General features: G+C 50.9%; 1 protein-coding gene across 1 annotated transcript; it reads left to right on the forward strand.

Moving 5' to 3' along the window:
• Window positions 1-494: 494 nt before the first annotated feature.
• On the forward strand, window positions 495-10,911 carry LOC122381440 (zinc finger CCCH domain-containing protein 13-like). The gene is made up of 7 exons (XM_043365597.1): window positions 495-955; window positions 4,818-4,933; window positions 6,219-6,345; window positions 7,303-7,370; window positions 7,685-7,757; window positions 9,429-9,552; window positions 9,675-10,911. Exons 2-7 carry the CDS (start codon window positions 4,828-4,830, stop codon window positions 10,383-10,385), a joined length of 1,209 nt encoding a protein of 402 aa, XP_043221532.1. The 5' UTR covers window positions 495-955; window positions 4,818-4,827; the 3' UTR covers window positions 10,386-10,911.
• The last annotated feature ends 11,356 nt before the right edge of the window (window positions 10,912-22,267 follow it).

Raw genomic sequence — 22,267 nt, forward strand, 5'->3', positions numbered from 1 at the left:
CCCAGCTCAAGTCTGCAATACTGCGTATATTACGACCCGATGTGAAGTGCTTCAGGCTCAGCATCGAGCTTTACATCCTCGATCCGCGGACTGTGATAGTGGGTCCTGACTGCGGATTACGTAGTCCCAGTTGGCATCGTTGTATTGTGGCCCAGCCTACCAGACGTCGGTGTATTGCGGCACATCCTACTAAACATCGGGTGTATTGCGGCACATTCTATCAGACATCGGTGTATTGTGGTACTACAGTCTATCAGACATCGGTGTATTGCGGCACAGTCTACCAGGCATCGGTGTATTGCGGCACAGTCTACCAGACATCGGTGTATTGCGGCACAGCCTACCGTAAGTCGGTGCATTGCGGCACAGCCTAACAAAGAACGCTGCATTTCAACACAGCCTTCCAGACATCGGCGATAAGCAGCACCGTCTTACTCACTTTCTGACGTCACATGTAGACGAGCCCAGCCAAACACGCCGCCACAACCGCGGCCGGCCGTTGCCCGACCTCTCCGGCTCGACCGACGCGTCGACGCGGCGGTGGTCGTCTCGGTCGACGCGTCGGGCCGTCGGCAGTCAGTTGGTCCGCAGCAGCGGAGACGGGAGGACTTGGACGAGCCGGCGGGAGAAGGTGTGACATTGTCGGCTATCGTCGGAACGCGTGATCGGGACCCTAGCATAAAGGGACCTAGGTTGAAGGGACTGACGACCCGGTCAGGGCTGCAGCACATCCCAGTGAAGTTGTGATTTTTCAGTGAACCTGCCTTCACTTTTTACGAGCAGCGATCGGTTGCTGGTCGTAAGTTTTTTTTTTACCGTGGGACGGCGAGAGCGATATGTGACCGACTGGGGCAAGATCGTAAGATCCCGTGATCAGCCAACGCCCCGATCAGTTCTGGCCCGTACCGCTGGCGGTCACTGCCGAGCACCCGACACTCGGCATGATACAGAACCTGTGAGTATGCGTCAAAGTTCTCACGCGATTCGGACTTGGTGACGTGCTATTTTTAGGTATTATGAAAAAAGTATTCCATAGAGTTCCAAAGAAAAGCTTCAATAGATTCCATAGAGTTTATTTCTCATTCCCTGTTTCTTAAATTATAACGTTCTATTCGAGGTATTGCCTATTTTTATGAAAAAAAATCCGTAGATTTCGGAAACAGTAAGGTACAATATACAATGTAGTACCTATGTCAAAATAATGCTACCCTAGTATCCACCGCTCACCATTGGCTGTGGACCAACAACAATTGCCTAGTGTTTTTCGCTCTTTATTCAATAACCGTTTCCTACGAATTCTGTAAATGGAGTCCCGGAGAATAGTCAGCTCCATCCTGAGCTCTGTGTGTGTCCAGCCGTCGCGCTGGGACCCCCCTCCCCCGTCCAGCGCCCCCGGAAACCGGTGGACGGAGACCGATCCGCGGCCGGCGGGTGGTCATTGACCGGTGCCGACTCGGTAAAAACGCCACCAGTCTCGGCGAGCCCACACATCCATCGCGGCTGTCGGCTATTTCAGGCAGGCCGCGGAACGTCTTCAGCTCACTTTGAGTCGTCCGCACACCGCGCCGGTGCTGCCAGACCAGCCCGCCTCTGTCTACTGATTGATCGAGACAAACCAAACTCGTAAAGATGGCCGGGAACCTAGTTTAAGATCCAGTCATGTCTGGCAGTTTCCATGTTCTTGAAACCAAGCTCACTTGAGATTCTTGGGAGTAACACTCTTAGCAAATGAAGTGACCTCACACGAGGCCGCCGGCTGAAAGTTCTTCAGAGCACACAATCGCCGCAGCAGGATGGCCCCGAATATCAAAAGGAAAACCCTTATGCCACGACGTGCATTGCAATCGGCGCATCCAGATCCAACAGACTGAACTGAACCTGCAGTCGTGACGGCGTCAGCTGCACAGTCAAAGAGCCTACCAAACCCTGCTCAGCATAACCGAAATAGCTGATATTCAACGTCTAGTTTATTGCTGAGGGATTAGGCTTTAACCGCAAAATTTCCAAAGGTCACTCTTGCTATTTGAGCCTGGGTTATCGAATGCTTATTGATGAGCGTAGCCGCATATGCATTCGTTGAGTGATTTGGTTTGGACCAATTAAAGCAAATTAGTAAAATGATGCTAATAAATGATTCGTCCGCCGACACATGTGCCTATTATAACTGCAGTCTTTACGCCAACGCCTGTAGGTAATTGAAATGCCTGCAATAGGTACAAGAGTTTATTTGGCTGCTGTCGTATTCTGAGTTATAACCCCACGTTGATATTTTTTTTTAGTTGTATGCAAACTGGCACGCTAGTGTATTCCAACTACTTATGAAACTTTGTTGCATTGCATGCAGTGAAAGTGTGATCAGTTATCATCTTCTTAATTGTGAAAATACCTATCCGTTTTTTTAATAACCATAGAGCGATTGCATCATAGAGCTACCTACAACATTTCACATTTCTAAAGAATATCAAATGACTGGACGATGAACGTTCACATCCGTCACCACCAATCACACTTATCCCCGCCAACAACGTTTCATGAGAGTGGGAAATATGTAATGAGCAATGAGCATGTGTTGTGTCAGTTATTCCCGCAAATTAGTTTGACCCGAAGCTCTGATGGACAACATCAAATAATAGGTGACCATCTCGTTTTTCGGCCTCTCGTCTCCGATTGGGCGGCTTTATGGCCGCATGATCTAACAATATAGCCGTTGTATATTATGGATATCATTATGGCCGTGCACGGCCTTAGGCGTTGCCGGTCGATGCACGCGTCACTGCTCTACTATTGGTGACGGCTGGCAGGCACGGGACAGAGACCAGGCCGGAGCGAGCGATGGAATACCAAAGGCTGAGGATAATAAGTTTCGGAGGCCGATAAACGAGTGAAAAAATGCAGGTTTATATTTGAGCATTGCTGTCAATCTGTTATGCTTGCAATGACATAAACGCATAAAGCGTCTATTGTGTGTTATCCATGACAGATATATATAAAAAAACGACAATATATTCAAATACACGATTAAAAACAGAGCTTTCGGTAACAAATACCTTGATCACTTTGTCAAGGCACACACAGTGATCAAGGTATTTGTTACCGAAAGCTCTGTTTTTAATCGTGTATTTGAATATATTGTCGTTTTTTATATATATAAAGCGTCTAATTTTAGGCGCCCTGGTTAATTATGTAGTTCTAGCCACTATAGCCATTAGCCAGGGCTCTTAGAGACAAGCCGAGTTCACACGAAAGGGAAGGCACTGCACGATTCCCGGGTGGTTAGACTAACCCGCTCAACACGAACGCCGAGAGGTTAGACTGACCCGCTCAGCACGTCACACAAGCTAGCGCGGCGTGCGCGACGGACGGCTACTGCTATAGGCCAAAAAGAAACATATTTAGGAAGGCGGACAGACCACAACTGCTATGAATTGTGCTAAATCAGGCATCAGCGCTAAAGTGATGACCCTAGTTTGTTGTAGGTATAAACCAATCATGAGGTTGCTGATAACTATAATTAAAGACTAGAAAACAAAACAAAAAAACATTTTCATAGAAGAAAACAAACGGAACCTGCGACTACGCGAAACGTATATATATCAAGCTGACGGTAATGAAATTGAAATTGGCGAAAAAGTGTTACGTGCCGGCTGTGATTCTGAGCCCGTAACTGTCACACTTTTTTACGATACCTATACCTAATGGCTTGTTTTTCGTCCTTCCGAAGTTCACGGCAGCCTCCGTCTAACAGACTTTTGAAAGGTAAAGGACAAACAGGCTCGTCAATCGCATTCGCCCTGTCGTAACTAAGGGTAGGAAATATAACGTTATGTTTTGGGCGCACTGAGGTGGCATCATCACCACCAGACACTAACAAAATAGCATATCATGCTTTTCTGTCGTGTTTACTTAGGTGTTTATGATATACGTGCTTTATTTTATCGTCTTTCCAAAGCTAAACTAATAAAAGATTATATCAAAGTGCCCACAAATTAATATGCGTACCGACCAAAATATTAAGTTTTAACTCATTAGTCTTAGCATTCGTATCCCTGACTTAATGATCCCCACCCCAACCCCAATGATCCGCCCCACGTCTGCAATGGTCTTGTGATCACCTATTGGCTGACCATTCTGCGCCCGAATCCCGATGAACCTCTCCAGGAAATGGCAGCCTGGTGACGGTCGGTTCCGGCCCCTGGCGCCCAGCCAGGAAGCTGATAATCGTATCGATATCGCCAAAACGTAATGGAAAACATCACATCCAGTCATCGGTACCTCGGCTGGCTGCCGATCCGCATGCTGACCAAGATATATGCGTCCAGCGCAATGAGCGAGGCAGATATCAAGGAAATGACAGTGGCCCGCCGAGAGACCAACCATCAGGCGGAACAATGCCTACAATGTCGGATAATCAACAAATAATGCCGGAACAATACCTACATCGCATCGGGCGCAGACCGACACCCGAGTGCGCCCAGTGCAACGACATTACATGTCCAGCGGGCCGTTGTCTCGTCTGTGGCGAGGCCGCGGACACCCCGGCGCACGTCCTGCTGGAGTGCCCATGCCTATTCGGCCCCCACGTCCGTGCGCTGGGTAATATCGTAGGCACGGCCCGAGACGTCCAGCGCGACGACGTGGTGGCGGCTTTGGCTGCCGGCTACGCGGCCCACAAGAGCCGCGTGGCTACGTCACCGCCTCGGCGGTGACCGGGAGGAGTAACAACAACAACAACAACAACAACAACCATCAGGCGTCAGCACGTCAACAGAAGCAGTGGGCGAGGTCGTTTCATGACGTCTGTTTGCTGCACGTTGCAGGTGATGCAGCATGATGGACAGCCAGAACCACAGCGTCGCCTGGGCGTCGCCGCCGACCTCCGCGCCGCTGCCGGCGACCCCCGCACCGGCGCCGACCATCATCGTTTACCCTACAGGTAACTCATGTTATATTCTGCTCACTACCTATAATAGGCGTAAGTTAACGAAAAACGCCCATCCAGGACATAAGCGAGAGTTGGTTTGCAGGTGAATGTGACCAAATGACCACTGGAAAAGCGTTCATGTATGTATGATTACGAATATGGCTACATGCCATGTGCTCATTAATGTATCTGTCATGGACTACTGCAGCTCCAGATTGCATTCAGCTCCGAGTGCGCTGTGGTTGGCCGGCAGCCGGCACAGCCCGGTACCCGATCCCAGGCCCCAGGTGCAGGATCTCAGATAGCCCGCCTACACTTCTGAGTAGTGACACCGTATCTTACGGCGCACTAATTGCAGGCTGCATTTACATCAAACCTTCCCCGACCAGCGGAAATTGGACTCTCTTAGAATTTATAGCACCAAATGGTTTGTTGAAATAAAGTTATGGGAAGGAAGAAGTTTTGCTCGAATGTTTATGGGCTGCGCTAAGAAAATAAACTAGTCGACACATCCGCATCATTTAATATTATTGGACATGTTTGATAAATGTGTCCGTAATCGCATAAATGGAGTCTGTGGGCACCGGGCATTGCAACATGCATGAGAGCAGATTGCCTTTAAAGCTGTCGTAACTCTTTCGATTTATCAATCCACGGGACATGAGGTAATTTGTCGGGTATTCTAAACAAAGTTGTTTCACTGTCGAGTTCGAAAGCCAATGAAAATCTGTTTTGTATTGTGGCGATTTTTCAACGGTCTCGGCAGGCGGATGCATCATTCATCACCTGGTGTCGGCTTGTTGACGTGCAGGGCCGTGCATCGGGGCCGTAATGAATGGATAGGCGCGGGGCTCGGTGGGGAGACGGATGGGGAGGGTGAGAGGCCGCCGTGGCCACCAACGGGTTGTGTGGAGCGGTCGGACAGCGGCCGCCGCCCCTCGCCCTTCTGCCGCTGACACCGGCGGCTGGGAAATCAATCACTGACTTACCGATGATCTGTGGCTCCTCTGAGACTGACTTACCGATGATTGGTGATTCCTCTGAGATGGCGGAGGCGTTCAGCACTTCAGCCTGGAGCTGTGATTTATGCATGGTATAGAAATTAGAGATACGTATATGTATTGTAATAATAAAATAAATATGCTTTTGCTAGAACTGAATTATATTACGGGTACGTGTGTCACGATGCAGATGAAGCTTCCTACGAACCAGCCACTCCCCTTGGTTCTCATGTTTGGTTGTATGTACTCTCTCGCGGGTGCTGTGTGCGTGTAACTAACACCCCGTCCGTTTTCAGTGTCTCCAGAAACGGTCATCATCCCCATTATCTCCAGTATCGTGGTGTTCCCGGCGGCTGCGTTCACAGTCATCTGTTGTCTGCGGTACCGGGCCAAACGGGCACGGCGCAGAGCCAAGCAGCCCAGGTGGGTGACCGGCTGGACGCTGACGTGCTGATGGGTGAAACAATTAACCGCTTCTCACCGCAAGAGCCTGAATGAAGGGGTAGGCCATCCGCAATACACTATAATCTGACTAGAGGTAGGCCACCCGTAATACACTGTTATATGACTCATGACTGGGGAGATAGGCCACCAGCAATACACTGTAATATGATTGGGGAGATAGGCCACCAGCAATACACTAATATGGCTGGGGAGGTAGGCCACCCGCAATACACTGTAGTATATACTACAGTATATGTAGTATATGTAGTATATACTACAGTGTATTGCGGGTGGCCTACCTCCCCAGCCATATTAGTGTATTGCTGGTGGCCTATCTCCCCAATCATATTACAGTGTATTGCTGGTGACCCGCAATGCACTGTAACATGACTGGGGAGGTAGGCCACCCGCAATACACTGAAGTATGACTGGAGAGGTAGGCCACCCGCAATACACTGAAGTATGACTGGAGAGGTAGGCCACCCGCAATACACTGAAGAATGACTGGAGAGGTAGGCCACCCGCAATACACTGTTACACACTAGTTATACTGGGGAGGAAGGCCACCAGCAATACACTGTAGTATGACTGGAGAGATAGGCCACCCGCAATACACTGAAGTATGACTGGAGAGGTAGGCCACCCGCAATACACTTTTGCACACTAATAGGACTGGAGAAATAGGTAGGCCACACGCAAAATACACTGTACAAACTCGGCAGTCCGCCTGGAAAGGTAGGCAGCCCGCAATACACTGTTACAAGTTACAACTTGTTATCACCAATTCCTCTTGTTGTCTTGTTGCCTTTTAAATCGGCCATTGGACTTCAACCGACCGGTGTACCGTTCAGCACAGGTATGTAACGTGCGCACTGCGCAGAGCACATTGCACACTTACCCGGATTAAATGCGTCCGTTTGCTTCGTGTTTCCACAGACTGGGAGACCGATCAGACCGAAACGTGCCCGTGATCAGGATCGACGGATCCCGGAAACCAGAGACCGGTGAGGAACGCCCGCCACATGAGTAGCGGACACATGGAGGGCTGAGATCACAGCTCACAGGAGCTGAAATAATTGTAAACACGCGCAGTTGGTTACCGATAATACGGTTGTTTTTTGAAGTCCAAAAATGTTTAGAAAAGTAATGGAACCATAATTATGCTTACGACTCGGTCATCGGTGAATAGGCGAGCGGCGAGGCGTTTGTGATATTTACTCACAACATCTGCGCGTTTCAATCTACATATTTACCTATTGAATGAGTAGGTAACTGCACCTGTCACCCACAACTTTTGACAAATGAGTTTTCTTTTCAGGAGTAAAAGGAGGAAAGCCAAAGAAGCGCGACTCCCATCACACCAACGAGCTTCATTATACTAGTGCCACAGTGTGAGTTATTTACGGGTTTCTGCACTATGCAAACCACCCTTCAGCTGGCGCTTATTCCCACTGCTATGGTTTGTGAATGGATCTGTCACTCTCGGTCATCTCCTGTATCGCACTGCTCCCAGGGGTCGCCCAGCAGCCTCTCTCTACCCTCATTAAACCGGCAGACCTATGGATCCAGTAAACCGGTTTCCCCGATTTTTTATGTGGATCCACACTGATAAGACAGCTCTCGACTGGCGACCTGTGTCTATCGTGTGGGCATGCCAGCTGTATTCTGTTGATCGGAAATTGCATCCCTCGTCATCGGCCGGTGCTTTATAATTGTCCTGAGCCTGCCGGGCGGGTGGCGGTGGGTGGCGGTGGAGGCAGCGGCGGTGGTCCGGGTGGGGCCGTCTGATGGAGGAGGTGGCGCGAGCGGACGGTGCGGCGCCGGCGCCGGCTGCAGCCCGTTCCCATTCTCTTGTGTCGCCGGTGACAGCTCGTGGCCGACAGCCGGTGCTTGAATTAGATTGCGTCGCTCTTCATTTTGCCAATTTATCCGGCTCGATAGAGACCACCGGCGTCGGCCCGTCAGCAGGCGCGATGCCGCCAGCGTCCGACGAATAAAATGGGCCCGGACGAGTGAGGGCGTGCTCTGGCCGGTCCGCAGGGCGCCGTCGGACAGGAGAGATACGACAGGCCCGGCGGGGTAGTCGATTCAGGCAGGTTAACTAGACGCGGTGTTAGTGGGTCCCGATTGACAGAGACTTCTTCTGATCATAGTCCCCTCGCGTAAACAAACTTTATTGTTCCTAGCATTTCCTTTGGTAATGGTATATTCAAGATAATACAGCCTTTGGTAAGGAGCAAAAGCCAGAGCCAGAATATTTATTTCGTGGGGAGGCAAAATTATATTTTGGTAGGCAAATGAACCATCCGCCAGATAAACGGAGTTGTTTATTGGAAACTCGTGTCAGTGACTGATGTGACCGACTTTCCGTCCATTTTTGGGCTTGCAGAAGGGGCCCCACTCAGCTTATGTGGGACAGAGACAGCAGTGCCAGTGACAGATGGCGAGCATTTCGAATAAACAGGCCCTGATGACAGCACATTTCCCCGGCACGGCCGCGCAGCTCTACTCATTGTCTGAAACGTCCGGACGATCTGTTTTCGACCTACATTTGTTTCCCGGCTGACGATATCATATTTTGTCCTACTCCAACCATTCCTTGTTTCGAAAGCCGCTATTTTTACTATTGCCTGAATGCAATGAAACTCAAAACACAATGTGACATGCTGTTACGTTTGAGTACCTACTGTATTCCAAGTTGGTGATGTTTTTGTAAGTTATGGTGCAATATGCATGCTCTGCTAAATTATGAGTCGGTAAAGCAGGCAGATGCACCTTGAATATTTGCGTATACGTGCGATTTACAGTGCTTTAGTAGGTCATTCATCTCAATCATCATATATCTACATTTACTTTTCACTTTTCAGCGTTAATTGCGTTCATTACAATGCAACAGGTGAAGCGCGAAAATATAGTCAGACAGTACCAATAGTTACCGACCACACGTTACTCATCAGGTAAGTATACTAAAAAAAAACACCGTTACATGCTCAGCTATGCTTCTTTGGTATCTCGTATACCGAACACAGCTATTCTTATAATGAATCGTGCTTCTGTTGCAGTTTCCAGGCGGTGTTGGGCATTGACCTGGACCTGGACGAACGGTCCGAGTGGGAGAACGAGGTGATGGGCTACACCAGCGTCCGGGGCATGTCGTCACCCACCAGCAGCATGGGCAGCCTCCAGGTAACTGATGCACAACACACACAGCCGCTGGACACGCTGCAGTGTCTCTCGGCAGTGAGAGTCGGGACAGGTCCCCGCTAGATGTCAGTGTTATTCAGTGACCTACGACGTCTCTGCCACAGGGGTGCCCAGCACACAACTCCGTTCAGCCGCGTATCATTCAGATGGAGATGTCACCACGCGCCGCCCGATCGACCCGCTCCAGTCCCGGCCGCGGCCCTGACCTGCCGCCAGCACACGTGACTGCCGCCACTGACCTCTGGCGGCGACCTCTGGAACCTCTGCAGAGGAACGGCCGGCCACCTGGCACGCTGGCCGAGCTGCCGCGCCGGGCCAGTGACGGGGCAGAGGACTTCGGGAGGAAGTGGAACGGTCACGGGCCACCTGACCTGCTGCAGCTCCGGCGGCTCGGCGGAACTCAGGCGGCGGGTAGTGACAGGAACGGCACTGTGCTCGGCGAGCGTGCTACTCCAGTTCCACCGACTCCGCCCCAGGGAGAGAAGAAACGGGAGGATGAGAGAGAGAACGAAGGTGAAAAACAAGAGAACGGAAGTGAAGAGCGAGAGAACCAAATAGAGGAGCAAGAGGACCAGAGTAATGAGAAGGACCAGAGTGATGAGTTGAAGGACCAGAGTGATGAACTAGAGGACCAGAGTGAACGAGAGTATGAAAGTAAAGAGCGAAATGACTCGAACGAGGTGCGAGAGGAGCAAAGTGCTAAGCGAGATGAGGAAAATGAGGAGCGAGAGGACCATGGTGAGGAGCGCAGTGAGGTAGAGGACTCCTGGCGCGAGTCCCTGAGGTTCATAGACGATTCTAGCGAGGCTAGCTAGCAAACCAGGCTGATCATTCGGAAGGACGCTCGTATGGTAGCGCGTTTTGCTACCATTGAATGCATGGTTTCGATTCGATGGCTAGGAAACATTGTCAGAAAGTGAAATGAAGGAATTACTTGCTGATAAGTTTAGCGATCAGAACGGAACATGGTATACATGTCGTGTAAAGTTCACGGAAAGTTGCCTCTTAGTCACCATTCTCCAAATCCGATATTTTGGACAAGCTTACGTCATGCTGGGAGGCCCGTTATGATATTATGTTCGGATGTTTTAGATACTCTGGTGTCAAAAACAGCCATTTTAACCGTCGAGAATAGTCGGTGGAGGGTGCGATGCATTTATCATAAAAACGGTCTGTGAAGGACTTCGTAGGGATCATGAAGCTACAAGGACACTGGCCCCAACGACCGTCTCAAAATGGTGAAGCCGCTGTTAGCTTCGTTTGGGACGCCACATCAGCATCAAATGTATAATTGTTCGTATATGATGTGTGCTTATAATGGACATAAATGCCATATTCGTGGCTCGCTTTCTTCCGTGCTGGAACCTTGTCTTTTGGTTTGTTTCACCTCATTATTAGGGTCTTCAAAATCAGTGTGCCTATAGAGAGTAATCGCAAACATTTGAAGTCATTTAGCTGAACAATACATCATTTTGCACTGTGAACTTAATATCTGGTCGTCGTGAGCTACTAAGGGACATGTTTTCGAGAGCAGGCGTGTACAATTAAAGATGTCCTTTCTGTTTCATACTTGTCTTTACGTAAAAGCATTGCCACAAGAGCCGCTGAAGACACCGTTTTAACACCAACGAGGTAAGATAAACGTAAACGATGAACTATTGGACGTGCAAGCCATGAAGCCACCCTTACAACAGCACGGTGGTTTAATGTTCATCTGCTAAATTCACTCAATGTTCATCTTGATTCAAATTAAGCATTTAATCGTTTATCGTCCCTAATGATAACAGCAGCAAATTCTCACCACACATAGCACAGCACATTACAGCTATACTGCTGTGCCGCATTATTGCTGTGGTCAAACGCTGGATAGTGAATATATTCGGAAATATGACATGAGAAACTACCAGATACTTGTAACCAATTAGTATATCGCACATTTGTGCCATTGGTAGGTACATATATTATTTTATAATAAGACGTCTAATTGATAAAACAGCGTGACGTGCATGAATTTAACATAGCAATCACGAGACCGAGTTATTTATTCAACATAAGAATCACGAGACCGAATCACAGTCAAATTGTGACGCAAGTCCTACCCGTTGACCGTTGGCAGAGGCTGGTTTTGTGACGCCTCAAGCTCAGACCCACCTACGTTATCAGGCCGTTGAATACCAGACGTGGAGGGCGGATGGCGCTGCCAAGCTCGCAAATGTTTGGACGCCAACAAAACACAGGGCCACCTGCTCCGGCCGCTACTGAATGGCCGTGTTGATTATAAACTTTGGCGATTTCAAACCACTGCCTGATAAATAAGGTTGCTCCTGAATGCAAGGGGTGGTTAGTGGTTACAGCTTCCTGACCGCAGCTGCTCCAGCAGCCATCGCACTATATCTGAATTCCGATGTCTCTCTCCCGGTGCAAGCCATTTCGTGCGTCCTTCTGGTCTGTGACGTCAGGTTGATATCTCTGGTGTCTGACAGTGGCAGCTAATTTCAGTCAGGTTAGGCACTGTTGAAATCAAAGGACGCGGTCAGAGTGGTGCGCCATTCGTGACGTTGATTCTTATACATTTGTTACGAAACATTATGTATATAATACAATGCCTACATAGCGACACCACAACGGTTATTGTCACAGAAAGGAAGCCCCAATTAGTGTATTTGACAAAAGAGCAAATAGACAAGTACCTACAACCTGCACATCCTTTGACCAAATTAGTGACGGTAGGCATCTATTTTATCCACGACATGTTCGCTGATCTTTGGTGAGATCATCCTAACAATTCATCGACACAGACTGTGCACACTGCTTGCATGACCCATTTTACCATACTAGCATCTGAATAATGTTCCATGAAAATACATGCATAAAATTTTTGCATCTTAGAATAAATAATCCATGAGCTATAACGGCTCCTTCTGATCTACTGTATATTGACACGTCAAGCTGGCTACCAAACAAAAACAAAACGTTACCCAGCAATGGGTAAGCTGTGAACGATCGGGTTGACATGGGACAATAATAAACAACTCGGCATGCAATAAACAGAGATATGAAAACGGCATTCTCTTATCTACGTTTAAGTAGCATCAGCTGGTTTAGGCAGAAATAACTTTGTTTTAACTACCGTAATATCCGAAACGTGCGGACCTTCTCAAAACTTCGGTTCTAAGGCCTCAATTGAGGCACCTATAGCTTTTAGGTATGCTTCCTAGAAGACTTTATTGATTTCCTATATATTTTTTTACGCAAAATGCAAATTGACTTGAATCGATATTAAGACATGGTTAGCCGGAACATGCCAAAATAGTAATATGTAAATACCTTATAACGACTAACAAGGGTGAGGTAAAAACGACTGAAAGAGCATCAAAATCATTGACTACAATAATTGGTCTATAACTCTGAGACGCCATCTGATTTCGCGGATCTAGCTTCTATAGCGTCGCCGGCGTCTATTAAATTCTCCTTTGCGTCGAATTCGCCAACGAAATAAAAGTCTGGAATAACGATATCCTGCAGCGGAAACTTTTTGTCTGGTTGCGCGCTGAAAAAGCCACCTCCGAAGGCCAAATCGATGTCTTCCAGACCCAGGTTTTCCTGGTCACCCAGTATGCTGCTGGGCTCGAATGGGAACTGGTCCAGCAGGGAGACGGCCGCGCCGACCGAGTCGGAGCTCCACAGCACAGCTCCGTCCGCCGTGTGGTCCAGCTCCATCTCAACTCCGTCCAGTGAGTGGTCCAGCTCCATCTCAACTCCCTGCTCCTCCTGCTTCGCGCTGATGTCGCCATAGGTCACTGCGTGAGGTGCTGGCAGCACAGACACGCCACCTCGCTGACTGTCAGCGGCGCCATCAGCCGCTGAGCTGATGTTAGAGCCCGTCTGCTGCTGGTGGTCCCTTCTGGGCCGCGGCCATACGTCCGGCTGCGGCTGCAGCGGCAGCGGAGACGGCGCCGGTGGCGGTGACTCCGTCGTCTGGGGAGCCTCGGTAGAGGTGACATTTTCACTCTCCGGGGTCTCCAGTGCCACTCCCGATGGTCGCGCCGTCGGCAGTGGCACTCCCGTCAGGGCTGCCACCATGGCCAGCGCGCGCTGCATGGCTGCGCTGTCCGTGCTGCTCGCTCGGCGTCTCCTCCTGGCCCTGCGGAGCTGCGGCCGGGCGGTGCCGCGGTGCCACACCTCTACCCCGTCCGGCTCGCCAACCGTGGCGGCCGACACCATCCGCGCTGCCATCGTCCGCTCCAGCACGTCCAGGACGGGCCACATGAGGCCGCGCGGCGAGTCGGAGATGTCAGAGTCGGACAGCGGGAACTCCGGGACGGCGGCGTGACTGACGGAGGCTCCTGGCAGTCGGGGACGCGCTGTTGAGAGGTTGGGAGCCTGGTGATCAGGCCGAGCTGTGGATGGTGATAAATTTATAGCTGGATGTCGAGGTTCGCGAAGTGCCACATGGCCCGCCGATGACCGCGGAGAGTTCGGTCGCCATCCATCGTCTTCAAACGCGGCCGGGCTGGACGAGGGTGGCTCTGGGGCGGACGTTCGGTGCCAGTGGTCTCGGTGGTACTCCGGCACAGCGACGTCGTTCACAGAACTGTCACCAAAGTCGGATGGGTTGTAGCCACACCCTGCCGCTGTTGCCGAGGACCGTCCATATTGATCACACGGGTCAGACGGAGGCCTGTACTGGTAGCCGACTTCATTGTTCGTTGGAGGATCATAGTGATAGCCCGTGTCGACAGCGGTTCGCGAGTCGTGCTGGTTTCCGCCATCGATAGAACCTGGAGAGCTGTAACCGTACCCAGCATCAGCAGTTGAAGGAGAGTTATTCTGATAGCCGCTGTCGGCACCGGGTGTGAAGCCGTACCGGTCACGATTGTCAGCGGTGACGGACGGGTCATTTCCGTACTCAGAGTCCGAATAAGCCACTGACGGGTCATTTCCGTACGAGTCCGGATAGTATAGAGGACCGTTTTCATAGCCAGGTTCAGAACCAGGGGGTGGATCGTAATGATACCTTGTGCCACCAGTCTGACCATCAGAATCGGGAGATACAACTATAATTTCCGACGTTGCAGCGTATGCGGGTCCTAATCCGCTCGGAGTTGCAGCTGCCAGCTGCACCGATTGCACACCAGGCTTCCTAGTGACATCACCCAGAGACCTGACCTCGGTCAGGTGGCCTTGGACCCCGTGTCTCTGCCCGGACAGCTCTGTCGGTTCCTGAGCTCCGCCGAAGCCGCCGCTCGGCCGGCCGTCTCCGGGCCGGATATTGCCAGCCGGCGTCGATTCATTGGCGGCACTCGAGGATGGATTGTTTCGCGGGAGCTCGAGGCCGGCCTGCGAGCCGTCGCGATACGAGGGGTGCACACCGACACCGGTGCCGACACCCGGCCGAAAAGTTGGACGGCCAATATCGCCTCCGCTATTGTGAGCGCGCGGAGCCGTAAAAATGATGTCTCCCGTTAGTTTCCTGTTGCTGTTCTCGGCTGTCAAGTCCGTAATGGCCACTTGAAAGTGCTCTGGAGCTGTGTATCCAGGATTCTTATTGAGCGTCTCATATTCGTAGTTTTGAATCTGATTCGGACTTCGATAATCGAAACTATTTATGGACTTTGGTGTTCCATAACTATAGCCTGCAGTCCCATCATCTCGAGTTTCCGTGTAATGCTCTCGAGTTTGACCAGGCGTTTCATAGTGATAGCCCTGTGAGTGTTCCGCCGGCTGGGTATGGTGTCTCTGACCGTTCGCCGGGGCCGCGTGTGGGCGGTGGCCGGCCTGCCGACCGGCCGGCGCGGGCCCGCTCCCGGGGCGGACCGCGGCCGGCACCGTGACAGAGGACGCCGCCCGCTGAGCCGGCAGCTGATCGACCCCAGAACGACTCGGAAACCGAGCGCCGTCAGCGCGGCCACCGCCGGATCCATCGCTGTCGCCCGGACCGCGCCGGCGATCGCGGTCGCTGGCGGCGAACCCTAACGGCCGCTCCGCCCCCAGATTGGCCGCTCCCCGCGCGGGCTCGATGGTTCCGAGGTGCCTCTGTCGCCCACCGGATGATATCGCCGGCTGAGGGCGCCCATGATCCGGATACTTGTTTCTGCCGTAGTCCGGCCTCTGGTCGTGACCTCGCTGACGTTGGCCATGTGCCCGCCCCTCCTGCGCCGGTCGCTCTCTCCCCACGCTCCCTCCCTCTCCAGGTCCTCCTCTCGTCTCTACCACCCGGGTCGACCGTCCACCAATCTCTGAGAACTGCACCAGGAACGCGGACGCGCTGAGCCGCGGTGCCGGCGGGTGGAGCGGGGTGTCGGGCGCGCGGGCCAGCCCCACCAGTACGTGTGCCGGTCCGACGGTACGGGCCGGCAGCAGACTCCTCCGGACTCTGCCGCCGGTCAGAGGAGAGGAGGAGCCGCTCGCCGGCAGGTCGGGAGAGTTGCCAGACGACTGACGAGGCCGTGGCGACGCCAATGAATGCGGCCCGCCGTCACCATTGACTAACATGACCGGCGGCCTCTGTCGTCCGCCAGAGACGGCTGTCGTCTCCGATGGTGTCCGACGACCGCCGAGGGAGCGTGGGGCCCTCTCCGGCGGCTTGCCGGGGGATGAGACAGGGTCAGAGGTGGCCGGCCCGGGGTGCGATACAGGCTGGTGACGTCTCCAGCCGGTGACGGAGTCAGCAGTTAGCGGTGTCGCAGCGACCGTCCCTCCCGCGTCCGTCGCCGCCGGCTCGCTGGAACAATGGGGAGATGCCGTTAGCAGGTGATTAATGACGCTCATCGCTCAGACAATGTTCGGGCTCCCTCCCAGTGGCGGCGCGGCGAGCAGCCGCAGAAATGAAATGGCTTATTTTACGGTGAGTGACGATAGCCTCGACATCATGCGGGCATGTGCAGACAACCACGATGAAATATTGGCTTCTAAGGCAATCAATTATTTAAATAATACATATATAAGTATGTACGTTATCAAATATAGTAAGTGTGCTTTAGCTTTCAATGTCCAGCTGCTGTGACGCGTGAGACCTTTCAGCGCCCCTTATTAGTCGGTGACCCGACGCTGTTATGAGGCCTCAGGCACGCACATATTGCGGTACCACCGCAGTTCTATGGCTGTTGCCGACGCGCATACACAATGTAACAGAAAACCATCACCAGCGTGTGGTCGCACATCGAAATTTACCAGCCGCGCGCTTTTTCGGCTACTTCTGACTGTTCAGACTAGCAATGACCGGGGTGAGGAGGCTTTCGACGACACTGGTGACCCTGCGCTAGTGATAAATCCGGTCCAGCGGACTGGCCGGCCTCCGCAGCACCACTCAGCGCAAGTGGGAGACGGCAAAACACGGAGCTGCGGTACCGCGAGGACGTCAACAAACCGCAGGAGTCCAGAGACCTTATTACATACACCGCTGACTTCCTCTTCTCATCACAGAGACGAGAGGGTCAGACGGAGGGACGAGAGAGTCTGTTTTTTCTCTCTCTGGGACTCCGCCGATTATGCACGCAAAGACGGACGAGCTCATAATTATTTTATCAAAGAGGAAAATTAATTAGGGCGAAAATTCTCCAGGAAGAATATAAAGGGACGGATGCAATTTTATTTCTTCTTCTTGAAGGTAACTGATAAACATAACTGCGTAAAGAACAACTTAATTGGTATTCTTTTTAAAGCAATGAAACAGAGGTACACTGTGAAATGTGATGTTTAAAAAGCGCATGAGCTGAAATACCGGCACTTGCTCTGAAAATATGCCTGCATTCATCCATATGCATTTGACAAATAATTCAGGTCATGCTCCATTCTGTCCGCAGTCGAATGTTTAATGAGTGCTAGGTACTCCTGAAATTGAATGTAAAGGGCCAGCGCGGTCTAGCACGTCACTCCTCACTTCTTATTCATGCTTCGAGATTCATTTATGTGCTGTGAAACAGGAGCGTTTAGCACCTTATCTCTCTTTAAATAATCCAGCGTTACTCCGCAGCCCGCAGCGTAACGATTCTGGTTGTTGACTGAAATTTATTCCATTATACATGCGTGGTCCCTTTCAGCCAGTATGGAAGCTATGTAACTATATGAGTCATCGTAACGCAGACGTTAGGAAAGCAGACAGTTGCGTGCTGGAACGCCTGGTCCACACTCCAAGCTTATCACCTCCCCGCTAGATGTCACTGGTACCGTGCGCCTGAAGTTATACTGACCCGCACGACACGCTCCCAGCGGAGACGGCACTGCGGCGCGGCGGAGCGGCAGCCGGCGGAGTTCATATTTCCGTAGAGCATACGTAGGCGGAGGCTTACCTGCTGAAGGCCTCCGTTGGTTCAGCGAAGTGGCAGATGACGAATGCGAGGGCAAGCGTCGCCCATTGTGCACTCTGAAAAGACGTAAAACGTCAATAGCGGGGGATGTTTTGGGGGATTTATAAACGTTCAAACTGACAAATGGCAATGTTTTCATTCATTTTGACTCACCTCCCATCACGTCTGTTTACGTTTCATTCGTCTAACTGGCCGTGACAACGGTCGTGTGACATTGAAATAATAATGATGACTGCGGCCGCGTTATGGTCTGCGGTGCATCACCCAGCGCGTTACGGAGTTCAAGTGGACCAGTCGACCGAGTCACCGGAATTAATGGCCGACTCGCATGGTTTATATATCTCCATTAGTCGACTCGTGGCTGCGGATAATGGCCACTATAGGGCTGCCAACAGGTGACGTCCCGTGTCGGCACCGGGCCGGCCGGCCCGCCGGCAGGGAGCCAGACCGTCGGCCACCCCATTCCAGTCGGCCCATAGCCCGGGCGGAATGTGGTAGCGGGTGGCGCAGCACCTTCTCAGAGAGATGCTACGACCAGCCCAACGGAAAGGCAGCCAAACCAGTGTGTCGTGGCATCTGCATAACTTTAAAGCGTCATTTAATTTAGGAAAATCGTATAAAAGCGTCTACTAGTTCGCTAAAAATATCCGCCGTTCGTCTTGGTGACAGGCAATTGATGAGGTTAGAAGAATAAAGCCACGATGCAGGCAAATTGTCTGGCTCCTAATTCGGCCGTAATTGGCTCGACTCGGCTGGTTGAATTAAATTCTGCACCTCTATCTGACACGTGATTCATTTGGACGCAAATGAAACGTAATTAAATTACTTCAAAGAAGCTCCTTATTTCAAGTTTTTACAAAGAAGCGCATAAACATGAATACCAATTCAGTTCAGGCTTTATGTAAGAAGTTCAGAAATGGTGCATGTTATGATGATCAAACAAATGGAAAGTAGGTAGGTAGGCATTCGCCGCTGCATCTAATTGTGGATTTGATTTTGAAAGGAGAAAGAAAAATGTTAGCTCAATATTCTTTGCTCAAATGTTTGATTCATTTGACAAAATCTATTTTTAGTCTCCAATAAGATAGCCAGCTATGCATAGCTATGCATCCATCATGATGGAACAACCGCTGATTGCGTTGCATCTAATATCTCATAAAAAAATTAATTGTTGAAAACAATCAAATAGAAAGTACGGAATCTAAACCAATAATATGCGATGGTGTAGAAAAAACGAATGTACGCTGAACGAAACTAATTTTTGAACAGCCGATTGGCGAGAATTTCTCCTTGAAGCCGTTGACAATGCAGCTTTAGGCGACCACCCTGGTCGCGGTATAAAATCACTGCCGGCCCATTAAAGTCAGGCCAGACCAAATAAAACCCTCGCCGTAAAACCGCCGGATGGGTAAAGTCGAGTTTACGCCGCATCACTCGCCTTGGGCCGTCACTGGCCTCAGGCAAGAGAGGCCCTCCGCTGAGCGGGGTCTCCTCAGCAACTGGGCGGCCAAGTCGGCCACTACATATGTAGCCGCTGCCCACCAGTGTTCTATTTCTGGTGGTCTCTCGGTGGAGACCGATTTCAGCCGGCCGGTTTAATCTCGGCGGACGGCGCCTCCTTAACACGCCGCCGATTGTCACGCCGTGGGCTGCTATCGGCCGACTCAGGAGCCGCGCCACCCGCACCGGCCGCGGCATTTCAACACGCTCCGCCGGGCGGACACCGGCCGCTGGCCATTGTCAGGTTAACGCCGCCCACCAGCCCGGAATAGCCATCGTGCCGCACCAGCCGGCGGCCAGAGGTAAATTTAGCACCCTGTGGTCTGCATTGGTTCGGGTAATCGGAGTGGACACGCTCTCACCGTATATTTGCAGTGCAGAAATAGTGGCTGACAGAGCAGCGGACATTCAAGTCCCATTCAATAGATGTTGCTGTCACTTGTGCTACACCAAAGGTGGCAGACGAGGACAGAGATGAAGACGAAAATCGCCCTTGTCCTATCATCGGGTGGCTAAAATGTTACAATTGACCCAAATGTTTCTACACAAACAGGAGTGGCACGTACTCACTACTCAGTGATATTGAATTTAAATACCGTCTAACAGTAACCCTTGCGGCTGCAAACTTTGCAACATCGGACTGGCCCGAACGGAATGGCTGCTGATGAATGGGTTTGACTCGTGTCGAAGTTCCGTCAGACGGGGTAACTTATAACGACACGTATTGGTAACTGTGTCAGCAAGTGCTGAGTTTGCTTCCGCTTGTTCTCGTTAATGACCGTGCGGCCTTTCTCGCCCGGTCCGCGGTCTAATCCCGAACTTCCAATGGCAGCTGTGCGGTCCGTTTGGAATGGTCCAAGTGGTGACCATGTGATTCGTAGGATGTCATTTTGATTCTGCAACGTGTGACGGGCTTCTTATAAGCCGTTTTCACTACGGCTATCTGGTACACATTTGGTGCAGATTTGGTGCAGGTTTGGTCAGATTTGGTCAAATTTGGCGCAATCGCCAGATAGCCCGTCGTTAAAACTGCTATTATGATGTTGGGCCGTCCCAAATTAAATGGTCAAAAAAAAAAAAATCACGTGGCCATGGATTGATGAGATATCAAAGTTTAATCTAAATAAAATATTATCAGGTACTCAGTACCTACAATACATTTAATAGGTACACTTCTGACAAAGTAAAAATCATTCAAAAAGCTTTTGCCCGTATTTTGGTCAGTGCATTCTATCAGAAGTTGCAAATGTATAAAACGGGCGAGAGTTGCTCGGCTGACGTGTTCCGTTTCGAACTACCGGCACTGGGCTTTGGCTGTTTGTCGTCCTGGCGACTGAAGAGCAGCCGTAACTGATTACAGCTGCACACAGCCCGGCGCCACCGGCCCGCGCCGGTCACACAAAGGCTGTTTACGACCGGTCACAAACACGTGTCACAACACCGGACCACGCCGGCCACCGGCACAGACCCGCACTGTCGACCGCAGATTAAAACGGGCTCCGTACCCTCTATTCATTATTCATCCACCCGCGAGACGGTGATGGGATTAGAACTCGCTTTAACGTAGCGGAGTTGCTCGCAAAGGATTTCTGAATGCCTCAGAGGCTAAGCGTCTTGCGACATTGCTCTACAGCAAATGAGTATGTTGATCATATCGGTCATGTTGTAGACCATGCAGAACCATAAGAATAAATATTTCAACGGATCGTGACCATATAACCAGTTATCTCGCTACAATCACTGCCATATATCAATCACAAATAATCATGACACTGCGGTCACATTGAAATGCAAATTTTGCACATAAGGTATAGAGATAACGTTTGGGGCATCGATCTATTCCAAGTCCAACTTGTTACCCAGTCACAACAAACGGGCCATTTGATTAACATAACCACAAAAGCAAGCGACGACAAATACATAGACGAGCAACCGTACAAATCACGAACTGTCACGGGACAAGACTCGGCACCTCAGTGACGACACAAATAAGCGGGTAAGACAAACAGTCCTCCACAGTTACTCACCGTGAGCTTCATGACGCCGCCGTGGTCACGGCCAGGCGTTGGGCCCCTCCTCTTGCAATGCCAGCTGCTTCTCGTTAGTATTGAACGTCTTACGTCTTAAGCCTTGCGGTCACCCCGTGCAGTGGTGATCTCGCTCAAGATTCCTGTCTCGCCACCCTCCTGAGCAGCAGCGGAGTGCAGTCTCGTCTCGGAACGATCGCGCCGGTGACCGTCACGCATGTGTCCAACCCCAGCACTGACCCGCTCCCGGCTGCAGGCCCGGTGACAGCTCCCGAAACACGCGACCGTGGCCATGTGTAAGAAGTACTTTCCATTTTCACGCGCCGAGTGGCCACACGTCTGCCGTGGGAGTCCGGTGGGCGCCGCGGGTGGGAGCCGGGAGGTGCCGTGGAGGGGCCAGCTTCGGGTACTGAAATCATTTGTGTCAAAACAAAAGTCAAGACCCATAGAATGCAGGTAGCAAAATATGTGCAATCACTACATACTATCGTTTTTATCAAGGTGAATGGATCATTTTCAGGTAAGTTTTAAATGGACGTTTCTACGATAATATCGATAGAAGGATATTGATAACACACACAGAAAAATATTAACACCGTTAGCGGTGTAATTGCACAGTACATATCTGAGCACTTGAGGAAAGTTAATTTAGTCCCTTCCCCGCTTAAATTACTCGCACTTCTAAATGAACACCAGGAAGAAGGTAATAGAACACTGTTAGGAGGGTTGGGTGTTTTGCTACACGTAGTAAAACACCCAACCCTCCTAACAGTGTTCTATTACCTTCTTCCTGGTGTTCATTTAGAAGCGCGAGTAATTTAAGCGGGGAAGGGACTAAATTAACTTTCCTCAAGTGCTCAG

The sequence above is a fragment of the Amphibalanus amphitrite genome, unplaced genomic scaffold, assembly GCF_019059575.1.
Source record: "Amphibalanus amphitrite isolate SeventyFive unplaced genomic scaffold, NRLGWU_Aamphi_draft 000120F_arrow, whole genome shotgun sequence".
Lineage (NCBI taxonomy): Eukaryota > Metazoa > Arthropoda > Thecostraca > Balanomorpha > Balanidae > Amphibalanus > Amphibalanus amphitrite.